This window comes from Ovis canadensis, chromosome 10 (assembly GCF_042477335.2).
Source record: "Ovis canadensis isolate MfBH-ARS-UI-01 breed Bighorn chromosome 10, ARS-UI_OviCan_v2, whole genome shotgun sequence".
Lineage (NCBI taxonomy): Eukaryota > Metazoa > Chordata > Mammalia > Artiodactyla > Bovidae > Ovis > Ovis canadensis.
The window spans coordinates 47,482,516-47,502,068 of NC_091254.1; the positions used below are offsets into that span (position 1 = coordinate 47,482,516).

The 19,553-nt window shown below is 40.8% G+C and overlaps 1 protein-coding gene across 1 annotated transcript in view; it reads left to right on the top strand.

Annotated features, from left to right (window-relative positions):
- LOC138446783 (phospholipid-transporting ATPase IB-like) overlaps positions 1 to 19,553 on the top strand; it is a 97,761-nt gene that overhangs the window by 3,606 nt on the left and 74,602 nt on the right. The window contains exons 3-8 of the mRNA XM_069602123.1: positions 10,005 to 10,148; positions 12,992 to 13,091; positions 15,521 to 15,619; positions 16,741 to 16,786; positions 17,411 to 17,451; positions 19,055 to 19,128. Of these exons, the coding sequence (XP_069458224.1) occupies positions 10,005 to 10,148; positions 12,992 to 13,091; positions 15,521 to 15,619; positions 16,741 to 16,786; positions 17,411 to 17,451; positions 19,055 to 19,128 (504 nt within the window). The remainder of the gene's footprint in view (positions 1 to 10,004; positions 10,149 to 12,991; positions 13,092 to 15,520; positions 15,620 to 16,740; positions 16,787 to 17,410; positions 17,452 to 19,054; positions 19,129 to 19,553) is intronic.

Genomic DNA, 19,553 nt, shown 5'->3' on the forward strand with positions numbered 1-19,553 from the left:
TATGTGACGATGTGTGTACAAAGGTCATCACTCTATTTTTACCCTATAGCATGAAGAGCCTTTATCATTTTGTCACATTTGCTTCCAGGATTTTCTCTTTACATTCTTTAGAAAAAAGGAATCGTTAGGATAAAGCAAAGTAAAAGCCACCTTTAACCATTACCTCTAGGCTCATTCCTCCTTTCCCCCCTTTCCCACCTCCCAGACAAAGCAATAACTATTATAAGTGTGCTTTGCATGGTTGTTACCAAAAATGCAAATCCATGTGCCCAGGGCACAGTGAGGCCAATCTATACTAAAACACTGGGGTCTGGAACAGAGAAAGGTTTGTTACAGGGCCACACAAGGAGATGGGTGGCTCATGCACCAAGAACCCCAAAGTTATTCAAGGCTTTCAGTAAAGCCCTTTTCTAGGAAAGGTGAGGGAGGGGCCTTGTCAGTTGCTGCAGACTTCAGATCCTTGTTTTTGAGGCCAGTTCATGGTCAGATGACGATGTTCTTTTAAACCTCTACCAAACAAGTGTTATTCTCTGTCCTGACAAGAAAGAGCCAGATCCCAAGCACACTGTTACCTTCCCAGGTCCCAGTCCTGGCTGAGAGGAGGCAGAGCTCAGCTGGCAGTACCCTAAGGGCCAGGTCCCCACACCCTGCCCAGTTGTCATCCTGGAAGGAGACAGGCACCCAACTCAACTGGCCCTTGGACTCCTCAGGCCTCAAGGTGGGGGCAGTTCCCACAGACTGCAACCCGGGCAAACAGCTGCAACCATTGAGGTCACAGAGACAGGAATGAGTGAGGTTCACTGCTGCCTCAAGGCCTAGTCCTGGCCAATGGATGGCCCTGGCAAGGGCTCTGGAGCCCTGCAAGACACAGCCCCCAGCCTGTTCGCTGGCCGCCCCCCTCCCCCCAGCTCACCCTCTGGCCCAAGGCCAGGCAAGCTGGAGGGTCTCAGGGAGAAGGCAGGGATCTGCCTCTTACCTCATTCTCCACCTGAGGACCACAGCACCACCAACTGTTGACTGAGTCACTTCTTTAATGGCTCCTCATTGACAGTTGGTTGCTTGTGGACGGGGCCCACCAAGGGTCTGACCAATGGCTGAGGAGGACCCGTTGCCTGGTAACAGGGTGCTGAGTAATGGTGCCCAGCAATGGCTGCGTGCTAAGGGGTGTGCTCTGTTACATGATTTTAGTCCTTTTTTAATTTATAAAATCACATTTATAACTATAGATCCATAAACAAGACTTAGTATTGTAGTTATGTATTTTAAAGTTTACATAAATGATTTAATAGAGTACATGGATCATTTTCATGGGCTTCTCTGGTGGCTCAGTGGTAAAGAGTCTGCCCACAATGCAGGAGACCCAGATTTGATCCCTGGGTTGGGATGATCCCTTGGAGAAGGGAATGGCTACCCACTCCAGTATTCTTGCCTGGAGAATCTCATGGACAGAAGAACCTGGCGGGCTACAGTCCATGGGGTCACAAAGAGTCAGACATGACTGAGCAACTAAACAACAACTGTAACGTATCATTTTCACATCATTCTTAGGTTTTTGAGATTATCTGTCTATGGATCTAAGAAGAGCTGTTTTTCAATTTGTTGAGCTTTTTTTAATTTGTAAGGATAAAAGTCTTGACTCCCAAGTTCTTTACACATTGCACCAGAACAACTTGTAAAGTAGGCTCTTTGAGAATATTCTGTAGAGGCCATCACGTTTTCTGATACAGTTCTATTTTTCCCTTTTCCCTTTTTTTTTTTTTTTTTACCTTATTGTACTGACTAAAGCCTCCAGTATAACACTGTGTAGACACTGTGAGAAAGGACAGCCCCGTATTGTCTCCAGTCTTACAGAGAAAGCATTCAGTCTCTGGAAATTAAGTATGATATTTGCTGCAGGTTTTTCAAAGAAATCCTTTGTCAGGTTGAGGAAATTTCCTTCTTTTCTTGGTTTGCTGAGAGGTTTTATTGATTAATGTTAAATTTTATCAAATAGTTTTGTATCTAGTGACATTATCACCGGGCTTTTCAGTCTTTTGACGTTTCATTTTTTTGATTTCAAATGATTTAACCTTGCTTTCTAACCCTAACCTTAACCCCACCTGTTGTTCAGTCAGTCATGTCCGATGCTTTGTGACCCCATGGACTGCAGCATGCCAGGTTTATCTGTCCATCACTGTCTCTCAGAGCTTGCTCAAACTCATGTCCATTGAGTTGGTGATGACATCTAACCATCTCATCCTCTGTCATCCCCTTCTCCTCTTGTCTTCAATTTTTCCCAGCATCAGGGTCTTTTCTAATGAGTCAGTTCTTCTCATTAGTGCCCAAAGTATTGAAGTTTCAGCTTCAACATGAGTCCTTCCAATTCAGGACTGATTTCCTTTAGGATAGACTGGTTTGATCTCCTTACAGTCCAAGGGATTTTCAAGAGTCTTCTCCAACACCACAGTTCAAAAGCATCAGTTCTTCGGTGCTCAGTCTTCTTTAGGATCCAACTCTCACATCCATACATGACTGCTGGAAAAACCAAAGCTTTGACTATTTGGACCTTTGTCAGCAAAGTAATGTCTTTGCTTTTTAATATGCTGTCTCTAGGTATGTCATAGGTTTTCTTCCAAGGAGCAAGCATCTTTTAATTTCATGGCTGCAGTCACCATCTGCAGTGATTTGGGAATCCAAGAAAACAATGTCTTTCACTGTTTTTATTGTTTCCCCATCTATTTGCCATAAAGTGATGGGACTGGATGCCATGACCTTCGTTTTTTGAATGTTGAGTTTTAAGCCAGATTTTTCACTTTCCTCTTTCACCATCAAGAGGCTCTTTAGTACCTCTTCGCTTTCTGCCATAAGGGTGGTGTTATCTGCATATCTGAGGTTATTGATATTTCTCCAGCAATCTTGATTCCAGCTTGTGCTTCATCCATCCCAGCATTTCGAATGATGTACTCTGCATGTAAGTAAGCAGGGTGACAATATAGAGCCTTGATGTACTCCTTTCCCAATTTTGAACCAGTCCCCACATGATCATCATTAGTTTCCTGACACAGGAAAGTACCCAGAATGGCTGATTTAGGACAGCAGAGGTTTATTGTCTCATGTTTCTTGAGGATAGCAGTCTGAAATCACGGTGTCATCAGCCCATGCTTGATGTGAAGCCTGTAGGGAAGGATCATTCTTAGTTCTTTCAGTTTCTGGCCTGTGTCAACAAAATTCCATTCTTTACATCCTTCTTCACATGACATTCTCTGTCTCTGCACGTCTTCCATTTGTGTGTCTGTCTCTGAGCCCAAATTTCTCTCTTTTATAAGGCCACTAGTTACATTGGATTCAGGTTCATCCTAATGACATCATCTTAATTTAGTTAAATCTGCAAACAACTTATGCTATGGTTTTCAAGTTTGTGTCCTGCCTCCCCACCATTCATATGTTGAAATCCTAACCCCTCAAAGGTGATGGTATTTGCAGGTGGGGCCTTCGGAAGGAACTTAGTCATGAAAGTGGCGCTCTCATCAATGGGATTATTGCCTCATAAAAGAGGGTCCAGAGGCACCATAGACCCTCTTCCAGGTGAGAACACAGAATGTGCCAGTTATGAATCAAGTGGATGGTCCATGATCAGAACGTGGTCATGCTGGTGTCTTGATCTTGAACTTCTCAGCTTCCAAAATTGTGAGAAACAGATTTCTGTTGTTTATAAGCTACACTATCTGTGGTATTCTATTATAGTGGCCCAAACAGATCTAGACAATATATTTCCGAATATGATCACATTGAGGTACTACTCCAAGGTCAGAATGTCAATATATTAATGTTTCCTTTGGTGGGGAAACACAATTCCACCTATAAAAATTAGGATGTATAATCATTTTGCATAGTGGTAGATTTTAAATACTTTGCTAAAGATTTTTGTGTCCATGTTTATAAAGTATTTTGTACCATTTTTTTCTTGTAATGACTTTGGTTTTGGTATCACTATAATGTAGCTTCATAAAATATTTTGGGAAGAGTTCCTGCTTCCTCTCTTATTTTTCTGTGGCTAACTTTAAGATTTTCCCTTTGACTTTTGTTTTCTGTGTTTACTACATGTGTAAGTGTGATTTTGTTTTCATTTATCTGATAAAGATTTGTTGGTTTTCTTGCTTTTATGGAAGAGTCGTAGCCATTGGTTCTTCACATGTTGCCTCTGCTCCATTTTTTTTCTCCTCTCTTTTCCCTGTAAGACTCCAATTAAATTTTTGTTAGATCATTTCACTTTATTTACTTGAATTTCTTTATGTATATTCCATCTATTCCCTTCCCCAAGCTGTATTTTTCATAATTTCTCAGATCTCTGTTTTGTCTTATTATTTTCACTTTCAGCAGCAGCCTATCTGCAGCCAAATTTGTCCACTGAATTTTTAAGTTTGAGTATGACTTCCCTCATTTATAGAGGTTTTGTCTGATTCTTTTTAACACTTGTTGGGTTACTTCTCATAGTTTCTCTCCATATAGGTATGTTAAAGCTTATGCTTTTTTTTTTTTTAATATGGTTATTTTCTTTCTAAAGAAATCTGTACCTTCTAACTCAAGCATTTGAAATCTTTAGTGGGTAGTTTCTGCCATCTTTTATTCATAATGCTGATTATTTATGATGCTTTGCTTCGTTTTTTGGCTATATATTACTCCTTCCCCTCCATAAGTAATTTGTGGGGATTTTCTGAGGCTTAGGATAATGGTATTTTTCTTTGGAGTGGACTCCTCTTTGTTTTAGTCATTTCTAGCACTACCAGTGCTGAACCCTTTTAAGTGAAGCTTGAGGTTTCTTTCAACTCTGGTGATGCCAGTTTGGGTTATTTTGCTAGACAGCCAGCCTACCAGAAGTTATAACCTTCCAGGATGTGTTCTCTGTCTCCTTCCTTCCTTCCTCCCTCCCTCGCGCCCTCCCTTCCTTTCTCTTTCCCTCTTCCCCTTTTCTCTCTCCTTCCTCAGGAGATGAATCTGTGTGACCATAGGTTTCTTTCAGATTCCCTAAGCCTTTCAGGACCTGAGTCTTAACTTACATACCCTCTATTTCTCTATAGTTAACTTTAGTAGGACTTTGCAAATTTCTTCTTGGAAAAAGTGCTTTTTGATTTTTTTCACCTATTTTTCTGGATTTTTCGCTTTTGACTAAATTTTTGCCCAATAATAGCTCTTATCTTGACTATTCAATGCATTCTAAAAACTTAAAAGATTTTTTTGTTTGTTTGTTTTTAGCATTTTAAAATGTTTCAGTAGAGAGTTTGGTCACAATAAGATTGCCCACCATTATCTAAAGCCTTATTTTTGTGTCTAAATAAATCACTGCTTAACTATTAGTCTTGATTACCAACGTTTTTCATTCATTTCTCGGTGGGATATTCAATCTTCTGTCTCTGGCTTGAATGTTTCAGTGGTAGACTATAAGTGTGGCCCCAGTATTCCCTTTCCTTCCAAACTTTGTAGGAGATTGAATTGGTTTTAGGGGACTTCCCTGGTGGTCCGGTGGTTAAGAATCTGTCTTGCAATGCAAGGATATGGGTTTGATCCCTATTCTCAGAACTAAGATCCCGAGCGCCACGGCAACTAAACCTGTCTGCTGTAACCAGTGAGCCCTGGTGGTCTGAAGCCTGCACAACACAAGACAAAAGGAGGGTCCCCAGTACTGCAACCAAGACCCCACACAGCCAAATAAATGCATTGAATAAACTAGCTTTTGATTGAGAATAATGATTTTTTTAAAAAAGAATAATGATTTCTTTTTCATTATTCTTAAAGTCCAACAAACTTTGTCAGGAAGTGTCTTGGCATATGGCTTGATTGTTTTGTATCAGATTTGCCTTAATCATGTCATGTCCCTTAAAGAAAAGTCTTTAATAACAAGCTTATTCTACCATGGCTTTGAATACTTTTATTTGTATTTTTTTATTTGCATCAGCAACTTCTTAGCTAATTTTTTCATTTTTTGTTTCTTTCTCAAGGACAACAAATATACACACATTGGATATACTTTGTCCTAAATTTGTAATTTTTCTCCAATTCTTTATCCTCTGTGCTCTTTCCAATTTCATCTTGCTTAGTGTTCTGTAGTATGTGCAGCACACCCCCTCTTTTCAGTTATTATTTGAGTTGCTTCAATGTAGCTTTTCATTTTCTTAAGGTATTTTTCTTTTTCATTTCTTCCCTGAGCTCTTTCAGGTCAGTTGAAAATTCTTCTGAAAATTCTTCACTTTACTTTTTTGAAGATTTTAAAAACATGAACCATTATTAAAGTCTGTATTGAATTTATTACAATATTTCTTCTGTTTCATGGTTTGGTTTTTTGGCCAGAAGGCGCTGTGGGATCTTAGCTCCCATACCAGGAATTGAGCCCTTAGCCCTTGCATTGGAAGGTGAAGTCTTAACCACTGTACCACCAGGGAAGTCTATCACTTTAAAAAATGATTTTTTTTGAGCTCTTGTTTCATCATGGCTATATTTAATTTCTTTTAAAGTAGATGCATTTTCTATGTGTTTTGTTACTTACTTCTTTTGATATGCAAACAATTCCCTTTGTCTTTTGTTCCTTCGACTTTGTCGTATTTTGGGCAAAAGGCTGCGTGACTTTGCATGGATTCTCTGCTGGATCACTTTTCACTGCTGCTCAGTTTCCTAGGCCACTCTCCAGCCCAGATACCTGCTGAGGAAGGAGGCACTTAGCGAGTGAGCAGGGGCATCGCCTTAGGCTTGTCCCTTCCCTGTGGGAACAGTCGGCCACTGGCAACCTTCCCTTAGGTTGCAGGTCAGCAGGCTTTGCGAGGTAGCCCTGATGACACAGGTCTCTGGTTGGGTGAAGACCCAGAGCTTTGTTTACTTTCAGCAGCAGCAGCTTAGCTGTCATTCACCTCTTTTCTTGAGTTTCTCTTGTATCTTCCCCTCACTCATGGATACTTTGTTAGTGAAATGTGGGAAGAGAAATACCTGGACTAAGCTACAATTATGAGGGTCAAATCCCTTACCCAGAGAATCTGAACATCTATTTTAACCCTGAGCTGAAAGAATTTTGACAAGTCTGGGCAATGTGGGCTCTGGACAGATAGAGTTACTTTCTCAGTGTGGATGGCATGCAGGCCAGAGCCCCTCCCCAAGCTGGCCTCTCCTCACCGCAAACAAAGCTACCTTTGGCCCTTTGGTCAAAAGCCTTCCTCCTTCTTCAGTTAGTAGATGTCGGAGTAGGAAAGCTACATAGGCAAGGAAGACTATTCAAGACTCTTGCAGAAAGAAGGGAGACAGAACTCAACTCAGCTGACACAAAGGACGGGAGAGAGATTTTTAAGAGCTGACGTGGGGAAGAGGGGGCTCATGGACAATCCAGGGTTTGAAAATTCACTTTACCCAAAGGAAAAGTACAGCCTCTCCACTTTCACAACAGGAAGGAGTTTTCCAGCTTTGAGCAGGGTGTCAGCTGAAGTCAGGAGTCTATGGTCCTTAGTTCAGTTCAGTTCAGTCGCTCAGTCGTGTCCGACTCTTTGCGACCCCATGAATGGCAGCACGCCAGGCCTCCCTGTTCATCACCATCTCCCGGAGTTCACTCAGACTCACGTCCATCAAGTCCGTGATGCCATCCAGCCATCTCATCCTCTGTCGTCCCCTTCTCCTCCTGCCCCCAATCCCTCCCAGCATCAGAGTCTTTTCCAATGAGTCAGTTCTCATGAGGTGGCCAAAGTACTGGAGTTTCAGCTTTAGCATCATTCCTTCCAAAGAAATCCCAGGGTTGATCTCCTTCAGAATGGACTGGTTGGATCTCCTTGCAGTCCAAGGGACTCTCAAGAGTCTTCTCAAACACCACAGTTCAAAAGCATCAATTCTTCGGCACTCAGCCTTCTTCACAGTCCAACTCTCACATCCATACATGACTACAGGAAAAACCATAGCCTTGACTAGACGGACCTTAGTCGGCAAAGTAATGTCTCTGCTTTTGAATATACTATCTAGGTTGGTCATAACTTTTCTTCCAAGGAGTAAGCATCTTTTAATTTCATGGCTGCAGTCACCATCTGCAGTGATTTTGGAGCCCAGAAATATAAAGTCTGACACTGTTTCCACTGTTTCCCCATCTATTTCCCATGAAGTGATGGGACTGGATGCCATGATCTTCGTTTTCTGAATGTTGAGCTTAAATCCAACTTTTTCGCTCTCCTCTTTCACTTTCATCAAGAGGCTCTTTAGCTCCTCTTCACTTTCTCCCATAAAGGTGGTGTCATCTGCATATCTAAGGTTATTGATATTTCTCCCGGCACTCTTGATTCTAGCTTGTGTTTCTTCCAGTCCAGCGTTTCTCATGATGTACTCTGCATAAAAGTTAAATAAGCAGGGTGACAATATACAGCCTTGATGTACTCCTTTTCCTATTTGGAACCAGTCTGTTGTTCCATGTCCAGTTCTAACTGCTGCTTCCTGACCTGCATACAGATTTCTCGAGAGGCAGGTCAGGTGGTCTGGTATTCCCATCTCTTTCAGAACACAGTTCATTGTGATCCACACAGTCAAAGGCTTTGGCATAGTCAATAAAGCAGAAGTAGATGTTTTTCTGGAACTCTCTTGCTTTTTCCATGATCCAGCGGATGTTGGCAATTTGATCTCTGGTTCCTCTGCCTTTTCTAAAACCAGCTTGAACATCAGGGAGTTCACGGTTCATGTATTGCTAAAGCCTGGCTTGGAGAATTTTGAACATTACTTTACTAGTGTGTGAGATGAGTGGAACTGTGAGGTAGTTTGAGCATTCTTTGACATTGCCTTTCTTGAGATTGGAATGAAAACTGACCTTTTCCAGTCCTGTGGCCACTGCTGAGTTTTCCAAATTTGCTGGCATATTGAGTGCAGCACTTTGACAGCATCATCTTTCAGGATTTGAAACAGCTCCACTGGAATTCCATCACCTCCACTAGCTTTGTTCGTAGTAATGCTTTCTAAGGCCCACTTGACTTCACTTTCCAAGATGTCTGGCTCTAGATGAGTGATCACATCATCATGATTATCTGGGTCGTGAAGATCTGTTTTGTACAGTTCTTCTGTGTATTCTTGCCACCTCTTCTTAATATCTTCTGCTTCTGTTAGGTCCATACCATTTCTGTCCTTTATCGAGCCCATCTTTGCACGAATTGTTCCCTTGGTATCTCTAATTTTCTTGAAGAGATCTCTAGTCTTTCCCATTCTGTTGTTTTCCTCTATTTCTTTGCATTGATCGCTGAGGAAGGCTTTGTTATCTCTTCTTGCTATTCTTTGGAACTCTGCATTCAAATGCTTATATCTTTCTTTTTCTCCTTTGCTATGGTCCTGGATGATTGTACTTCAGAGATATCCCAGGTCCTTGAGAAAGATTCCCTGAATCTTAGAGTTGGTAAAGGGCTTTTGAGATTTACATACATTTCAAAGGGCATAGAGTAAGTTTAGTTACAATTACAGGTCATCTAAAGAGAATACTTTAGAAAAAAGACAAGTGACTTCAAGGGCCCTTGAAGAAAGACACCTGTTTGCACTTTAGTCTAGATGACGGTCATCTTGGTCAGGGTTCAGGTTTCTGATCTGGGAGCCATTGCTCCTTAGCCAAGACACTCTTCAGGGGGCCCCCATCCCATCTCCTCCTCTGCTTCCCTTTCTTCTGTCTCTCCTTCTCCTCTTTCTGGGTCCAGCCGCTGGGTCCTAATTCATGGTCCCTCACCCCTTTCTTGGGCCCTGTGCCCACCCAGAGCCTCTAGGGCAGGGGAGGGGAGGGGTATGGAGGAGGGCTGTGGAGGAGTCTGGCTGTCCCCTCCATTGCAGGGCAGCAGGGGAAGGCTGCCCTATCTCTCTTGGTCCAGGTCATTATCCCTGGGGGCAAAGAATGCTGTCCTCCCTAGGGGACTCAAGAGAGGCTGTGTATGACCCCTCCACACACACACAGACATGCACACACAGAGTACCCGCTGCCCTTCCTGGAGCCTGCCTTCACCTGAGTTTCCATATAAAGTCTTGGTGCTTTCTTGCCACAGGACCTGTTTGCTTCTCTGGGGGCTGTCGGAGGTGGAGGAAAAGATGGGCTGGAGGCAGTCTCTGCAAGGAGCAGACATGCCAATGGCCCGCACCATTTACCTCAACGAACCCCTTAGGAACACTTTCTGCAAAAACTCCATCAGGTGAGAAGACTGTGGAGGTAGGAGGAGAGGAAGGAGGAAGGAGGCAGCTGTGGTCTTCCCCGCAATAAACAACACTTTGTGTGGATGCTTGAGGCTAGAACAGTGTTCTTGAACCTGCAGGAACTCACTGCAGAGGCTTCTTGAAGTTGCTCTCTGCTCTGACTTGTCCTCATTTGCAGGCACCCACCCACCAGCTGAGTGCTCTAGCAAAACCACTTGCTAGGGAGTGGGGGAAAGCACTCGCCAGGGGAGCCACCCACCAACATCACCCGCTGGGGAATGAGCATTAGCTAGGAAGAGTTCTGCTTCCTGAGGAATTCACTGAGCTGAGTACTGAAACTCTGCAGAGGCAGTTTAGATAAAAGCCTAAAAGGGACTTTTTTTCATATATATGTTTATAACTTCCCTGGTGGTTCAGATGGTAAAGAATCCACCTACATTGCAGGAGACCTGGGTTCTATCCCTGGGTCAGGAAGATCCACTAGAGAAGGAAATGGCTACCCACTCCAGTATTCTGGAGACTTCCATGGGCAGAGGAACCTGGTGGTCTATAGTCCATGGGGTCACAAAGAGTTGGACATGACTGAGCAACTAACACACATAAGCACACACACATATATATGTGTATATATGTATACACACACACATATACATATATTTTTTATTTTTTTAAAACCAGGCTCTAAGGCCAGAGGTTGGATACATGAGCTCAGTAGTCAGTAAGCTTTTTCACTATTAACTAACTAATCAAAGAGCTTAAAAATGTGCGTCACTGACTTGGCAAGAGAAACAGGATATCTCTGAAGCCAAAAATGAGGGCAAAGCAGGAACCCAAAGAGGTCAAGGATGCTGATGTGGCTGGTTTCTGAGGACACCTGCCCAGTTCTGGTGACTTAGGGCTTCAGATTTCGTGCTCAGTGGGAGGAGGGAAATCAAACCTGAGGCCACACCTGGTGGAAAACAGAATTGGAAACCCACCACTGTAATACTGTGTCTTTGGAGGACTACCTCCTAAATGAAGGGAGAATAAAACATCTGCTTTTTAAAAGGCACATGATGAAGAAATTTAACCTCTTTTAAATTTGGCTCTGGCTTTAATAATAAAATTATTTTATATATCAATAGTCTTAAAAGTTATTAAATGTAATGTACTTGAAGAGCAGTTTTGGATCGCTAATTATTAATTCTATTTAGTCCATGAGTCTTTCAAAAATATCCTGCCCTAGGGAATTCTTCAAATTCGATGAGGATGAATTAAAAGAAGAAATATTAAATTTCCTATCTCAAAATTCCAAAATTTTGGTAAAATAACATGCATAATATCTGGCAAATCCAAACATAATAAAGAATATAAGGAGTATATGAAAAGAGGAAAGTATTAAAGATAAGTGAGGTACCCAGAACACATTTTAAAAAATTAACCATACTTCAATAGAGTTTACAAAGATATTTGAAGAATTTGATTCTTTATATTTTTGGATTTATAGAACTACAATTTTTAAACCGTTCATATCTACCTATCATCTCTCTGTCATGGTCTGAATTCCCCCAAAGTTCATATGTTGAAATCCTAGCCCTCCAATGTGATGTTTTAGGAGGTGGAGCCCTTGGGAAGTGTTGGGGTCATTCAGGCAGAGTCCTCATTAGTGGACTTGTGACCTTGGAACTGGTGATGGACAGGGAGGCCTGGAGTGCTGCGATTCATGGGGCCGCAAAGAGTTGGACACGACTGAGCGACTGAACTGAACTGACCTGACTTTATAAAGAGCCCCAGAGAGCTGCCTTGCCCCTTCCGCAATGTGAGGTTACACTGAGAATGTCAGTGGGGAAGTAGACACTCACCAGACACTGAATTTCCTGGTGCCATGATCTCAGACCCCCAGCCTCTGGAACTGTGAGAAATAAATGTCGGTTGTTTATAAGCACCCAGTTTATGGTATGTTTGTTACAGCAGCTCAAATAGACTGAGACACTATTCTAGACCAAAAGACATACTGTCTATGCTTTTATACATGTTAAACAACCTTCACCAGCGATGATGCCGGCTTACACCTGCATCATCAGTTTGAGAGCTCACATTTCCTCGTGTCCTTGCTGATAATGCTGGGATTGCTCAGTCGCTCAGTCATCGCTGTGAGAAGTGAAAGCCTCTTGCTTTTTATTCCTTTGATTATTAGAGGTTTATTTGCTTTCTTTGTGTTTACTGGCCGCTTGTATTTATTCTTTTGATAATTACTTGTTTATGCTTTAGATCCCTTTTTATATTATGGTGAATGTTGTTTGCTTAATGGTTTTTAAAGACTCACTGTATACTAGAGATATTAGCCTCTTTTTCCTATGTGCTACAAATATATTTTTCCTAGTTGGTTATCATTTTTCAGTCTTATAGTGCTTTCTTTCTGAACAAAACTTATATTTTTATATATCAAAATTTTGCTCATTACCAGGTTGTGTTCCTTATTACCTTCTCCTTTGCATGTGTTTATTTTTTTTTCTTTTGAATTTTTTGCTATGTATTGGAGTATAGCTGATTAACAATTTTGTGATAGTTTCAGTTGAACAGCAAAGGGACTCATCCATGCTGTTCTCTGCTTTTAGATCCTTGGTTCTCCACATCTGCCTATGTATTCACAGTACTTGATGAAATGGGGAAACTCTTGTTTTACCTTGGGTTTTTTTTAAAAGATAACAATGAATGCTGTGAAAAAAGACAAAATATCTTTAGAAAAGGCTCAGCATTTTAAAACAATGTTTTATCCACTTCTGAGTTATAACCAAATTTTGTGTTTTCCATTGGTGTTTCCTGAGTTCAGAAGGTTAACTTTCTACCTTTCTACCCACAGCACAGCCAAGTACAGCATGTGGTCATTTCTCCCTCGATATTTGTATCTGCAGTTTAGCAAAACTGCCAACGCCTTCTTCCTGTTCATCACTATATTGCAGGTGATATTTTGAACATGTTGTTAGGTTCAGATTTCTAAGAAGTAAAAAAGGTATAACAGTCTCATGAGTGTGACACAGAGAATAAGTTTAAGCACTGTAAAGAGAGAACTCTCCTCTTCAAATATTTAACTTACTCAGTGAGACACTAAACTCTGTTTCTGGGCTGAAAGACATGTTGGTGAACAGTAGATGAATTAATGAGATATATTTGAAGTGACTTTTGTCATTTGTGCCACCTCCATAATAATATAATTTTACTGTGTTTTGAAAGATATAATTTACCCTGTCATGTTAGTTTAAAATAACATCCCCCCCAATAATGATAAGAACACTTAACATGAGGTCTAGCACCTTAACAAACTTTTAATTCTCCAATCTCCAATAAAGTGCTATTACCTGTAGGACCTTTGCTGCCCAGCAGATCTCTAGAACATCTTCATCCTGCATAACTGAAGCTTCCTACTCACTAAGTAGCAGCTTCTGCTTCCCTCCCCACCCCACCCCCACCCTCATCACCAGCCTCTGGCACCCACTGTTCTCCTTGATAATTCTGTTAGTTTGACTATTTTAGATATCTCATATCAGTGGAGTCATAGTCTTGTCCTTCTGTGACCAGCTTTTTTCACTTCCATAATTTTCTCAAGGGCCATCCATGTTGTCACATATGGCAGAATTTCCTTCTTTTAAGGCTGAACTAGGTGTATGTACTGTTATACAAAGAGATAGTAAGCAAGCAAAACTACTAAGGCAACATAGAGAGTGTACCTAGGCCCACGTCTGGAAATATAGTCTAAATACTGACTTAAAACTAACATTAAAAAAACAAAGATCGTGGCATCTAGTCCCATCACTTCCTGGAAAACAGAAGAAGAAAACATGGAAGCAGTGGCAGATTTTATTTTCTTGGGCTCCAAAATCACTGCAGATGGTGACTGCAGCCATGAGATTAAAAAATGCCTGCTCCCTGGAAGTAAGGCTGTGACAAACCTACACAGCATATTAAAAAGCAGAGACATCACTTTGCCAACAAAGGTCCATATATTCAAAGCTTTGGTATTTCCAGTAATTATGTGAGAATTGGACCATAAAGAAGGCCCGGTGCTGAAGAACTGATGCTTTAAAATTGTGGTGCTAGAGAAGACTCTTAAACATCCCTTGGACTGCAAGGAGATCAAACCAGTCAATCCTAAAGGAAATCAACCCTGAGCATTCACTGGGAGGACTGATGCTGAAGCTGATACGCCAATACTCTGGCCACCTGATGCAAAGAGTTGACTCCCTGGAAAAGACTGTGAAGGTGGGAAGGGTCGAAGGTAAAAGGAGAAGTAGATGGCAGAGGATGAGATGGTTGGATAGCAACACTGACTCAATGGACATGAATTTGAGCAAATGCCCAGAGATAGTGGAGAATAGTGGAGCCTAGTGTGCTGCAGTCCATGGAGTTGCAAAGAGTCAGACCTGACTGAGTGACTGCACAAGAATTTGTCTAAATCTGGAAAACTAAAGGGTCTGACTCCAGACCTCACCCACCCTTGCATCCATCAGAAAGCAACTACAACCTGTTTCAATCACTTTATTTTTCACAATTTAGACAGTAGGGGGTAACCCGAGAGCACTGTCTACAGGTAACTTGTACCCAGGAAACATTATTCTTCTGGACCTCCAAAAAATTTCTCCTCTTCCTCAAAAAGAAGTAAGATTAATATAGCTGATCATTTGGATTTAGCTATTTTTAAAAGATGCTGTTTTATTTATTATTTTAAAATTTTCTTTACTTTTTTGGCTGTGGGGCTTGTGGAATCTTAGTTCCCTGACCAGGGATTGACCCAAGGCTTTGGCAATGAAAGTGTGGAGTCCTAACCTCTGGACTGCCAAGGAACTTCCTCCAAAGATGCTATTTTAAACATTGAGGTTTTGAGCTGTTTCAACCAAAGCATAATAAAGTGTCGATTAGAAAGGTAACACAATGATTGAAATGTTATTAAGCAATTGCTCTGGGGACTTTTCCATAGTGTATCACATTTAGTGTCTGGGCTTCCCTTATGGCTCAGGTAGTAAAGAATCTGCCTGCAAACGTGGGGGACCAGTGTTTGATCCCTGTGTCAGGAAGATCCCCTGGAGAAGGGAATGGCAACCCACTCCAGTATTCTTGCCTGGAGAATTCCATGGACAGAGGAGCCTGGCAGGCTATATAGTCTATGGGGTCTCACAGAGCTGGACACAACTGAGCGACTAACACTTTGACTTTTTGACTTTAAGTATTTAGTGTCATACTCCAGGGGTGATTTTGGTATCCTGAATCCTTTCCCTTTGTATTTAATGTGTCTGTTGTTGTCACGTCCTGGATCATGCCATTAGCAGTGTAACTTTCAGTATATGCAAAATATAATAAGGGCTTATGAAATTAATAGTGTAACTCTATTTTGCAGCAAATTCCAGAGGTATCTCCGACGGGAAAATACACAACGCTGGTGCCTCTGCTAGTTATTCTTGTAATTTCAGGCGTTAAAGAGATTGTAGAAGATTATGTAAGTTTACTGTTAGTAAATCCTCTCAAAACCACTGCCTTGAATGTAAGAGGTGTATTTCTTGCTCTCTCTCTCTCTTTTTTTTTTTTTTTAAATTTCAGGCTACTGGTTGGAACTGTTTGGTTCTTTAAATCCATAGTTGATATGAAGAGTGAATTAAAGTTTTGAGGTTTCACGTTTTTAATCGTGTGTGTATTTGAGAGACCAGCAGGACTTCGTATCTATTCTGAGAACTGTGATAGTATCTGTGGGGACATAATCCAGCCAGAGGAGAGAATCCTAAATGGCAGAGGAGGATGTGCACACAAACTGTGCTCTTACTTCGTTACTCCTATAACCTTGGCAGAGGAGTGATTTTACAGGTGCCTGCAGATTTCAGTAGGAAAATAAAAGAAGACAGATAGCTAACAGTGTTTTCTTTTGCTGCAGCTGGGGTCTCTCTAGAGTTGTCTCCTCCTCCTCACCTACAGTCCTAATGCTCGTTTCTAAAATAACTAGTGGTGGTCATTCGTATGTTTCTGCCTCACTCCTACCAGCTTGTTATGTCATCAGTTAAATCTGTTAGGCCTTTCCATTGGTTTATGGTATGAAAGAATTTTTCAAACTTAAAAGCTTTTGGTTAAATTGAGGCAATATTCAACATAGCCAATTATGTGTTTTGCCAAATAGTCATTTACAAACATCACATGAAATGCTAACATTTCAAGTAAGCACTTTACTATGCAGCAGGCACTGTGCTATGTATCAGTATATCTGTATGTGTGTGTGTGTGTGTGTGTGTGTGTGTGTGTGTGAATTCATTTAAAGTGAGGCACAGACAAGTCAGTGGTCTGATGAGGCTGTCACAGTCAGGGGCAGAGTTGGGATGTCAGCCAGGGCAAGCTGGTTCTAGCTAGAGCTCCCACACTTGACCACGTTGGTCGTCAGCCTCCCTTAAGGCGCACCTCAGTTTAGGAAGTCATATAAAGGAGAAAGGAAAGTGAAATCAGTTATAGCCAAAAACCTGCTTTATAGTTAGGTTTACTACCTCTATTCTTTTTAAACCCACTGTGTCTTGTGTGATTTAAATGATTCATTTCCAACTTTTGATATCATGGTGGTTTTTTTTTTTCCTGTAACAGAAACGACATATGGCAGACAAATTAGTTAACTCAAAGAACACAATAGGTAAGATATTAGATTTAGCTTTTAGCCTAGTTCATTCTAAGAAAATATCCGAATTCATCAAGTAGATACTTGTAATATGTTTTATTACATATTGGTATTTAAAGAAATATAGAAATAAATAGCAAAACCCAGAAAGAAACTCAATTTCCATATGTTAGAATCATGTAAATACATCAACTAGAATAAAAGGAAAGATAAAAGATGGGGAAGGGTAGAGTATTCAGGATATGAACAATTTTTTTTTTTTAACAATTCGTATGTCTATAAAAGAGATCTGGGTGTTACATATTCTCTCAGTCCTAGTTTTGATATGTGCTGTCTCTGTATTTGATTGGAAAAATGTTGCTCTTCAGGCTACAGCCAGTATTTTAGCATATAACAGCAAACTGTTTTCTCTTGGGATTGGAAGTGACTTAATACAGCCTCTATCTGCCTGTCTATTTATATTATAATATATGATTATCCTATCATGTTAGTTATGTATATGCTCTTTTTGGTTAAAGTGCATATTAATCTTTCAGTTTATATAAAAGTTAAATTAACAAAGATAATATAAAGAAATGCCTGTAGTCTTTGGGAAAAGGTATCTTTATTACACTGAATACATAGCTGTTTCTTTTTCAGTGTTAAGACAGAATGCATGGCAAATGATTCCATGGAAAGAGGTAAGAATGTATTTAATGCTTAACTTAGTCATAAGCATCTACCATATTTAAAGCTAACAGATTTTTATCTGTGAAGTGTGTCTTTCGAAACCATCATATTGTCCACTTGTTGTTGTTTATGAGGACGTAGAGAATCAAAGAGAACGAGCCTCTTGCTCAAAGTTATGTGGTCAGGAAGGAGTGAAATGGATCTGAACTTAAGTTGGCCTAGCTAGAGGTCTACACACCTCCACTGTGCCTGGGTATTACCTCCATGTTGCTGCATGGAACATTTAAAGTCAGTTCAGTTCAGTTCAGTCACCCAGTCTTGTTCTACTCTTTGCGACCCCATTGACTGAAGCACACTAGGCTTCCTGTCCATCACCAACTCCTGGAGCTTGCTCAAACTCATGTCCATTGAGTCAGTGATGCCATCCAACCATCTCATCCTCTGTTGTCACCTCCTTCTGTCTTCAATCTTTCCCAGCATCACGGGCTTTTCCAATGAGTCAGTTCTTCGCATCAGGTGGCATAAGTATTGGAGTTTCAGCTTCAGCATCAGTCCTTCCAATGAATATTCAGGACTGATTGCCTTTAGGATGGACTGGTTGGATCTCCTTGCTGTCCAAGGGACTGTCAGGAGTCTTCTCCAATACCACAGTTCAAAAGCATCAATTCTTTGGTACTCAGCCTTCTTTATAGTCCAACTCTCACATCCATACATGACTACTGGAAAAACCATAGCTTTGACTAGACGGACCTTTGTTGGCAAAGTAATGTCTCTGCTTTTTAATATGCTGTCTAGGTTGGTCATAGCTTTTCTTCCAAGGAACAAGCATGTTTTAATTTCATGACTGTAGTTATCATCTGCAGTGATTTTGGAGCACCCCCTCCCCCACCACCAAAATAAAGTCTCTCACTGTTTCCATTGTTTTCCCATCTATTTGCCACGAAGTGATGGGGCTGGATGTCATGATCTTCGTTTTTTGAATGTTGAGTTTTAAGCCAGCTTTTTCACTCTCCTCTTTCACTTTCATCAAGAGGCTCTTTAGTTCCTCTTCACTTTCTTCCATAAAGGTGGTGTCATCTGCATATCTGAGGTTATTGATATTTCTCCAGCAGTCTTGATTCTAGCTTGTGCTTCATCCAGCCTGGCATTTTGTATGATGTACTCTGCCTGCAAGTTAAACAAGCAGGGTAACCATATACAACCTTGATGTACTCCTTTCCCGATTTGGAACCAGTCTATTGTTCCATGTCCAGTTCTAACTGTTGCTTCTTAACCTGCATACAGATTTCTCAGGAGGCAGGTAAGGTGGTCTGGTATTTCCATCTTTTTAAGAAATTTTCAGTCTGTTGTGATCCACACAGTCAAAGGCTTTGGTGTTGGCTTTAAGTCAACGGTTCACAACCTGTTGTTATGGGTACAAGACAGCATTTATATGGAGGATATCACAGAGGAATGAAAGCTTCAGCAGATTCAGTTGTTCTAATGTAGCTGAATTTATTAGGATGGCCCCAGAATTTTCATCTTATACTTTTTCTTGAGAATATATGACAGAGTTTGCTTTTAATTGTGCTTTTAAAAATTCATGCTTCTGTGTTTTCTCTCCTGGTTTAAAAGGTTAATGTTGGTGACATTGTGAAGGCCACCAATGGGCAGTTCCTTCCTGCAGACATGGTCCTGATTTCTTCCAGGTTAGTTATGTTAGTGGGCATTTAATGAACTTTTGTTATGAAATAGAAATTAAACAGAAAAACCAAAGGCCTTTTCTTCTTTCACTCGTTTCACCATCCCTTTATACTGGAGATCAGTGATTGAAACATTTTCTGTAAAAGGACACATAGCAAATATTTTCAGCTTTGGGGGCCATGCAATCTCTGTTGTAGCTACGCAGCTCTTTTTCTGTACTGTCAGAAACAACCAAAGGCAAAATGTAAACAAATAGAATGATTGTGTCCCAGGAAAACTTTATTTATGAAAATAAGCAGGGGCTAGATTTGGCATTTGGGTCATAGATTGATGATTGCTATTCTGTACTTTTATCATCTTTTCTTTAATTTCCCTGGACATATTTTCTTCTATTTTGATTCTGAGGTTAATTTTATCTCTTCTACAATTT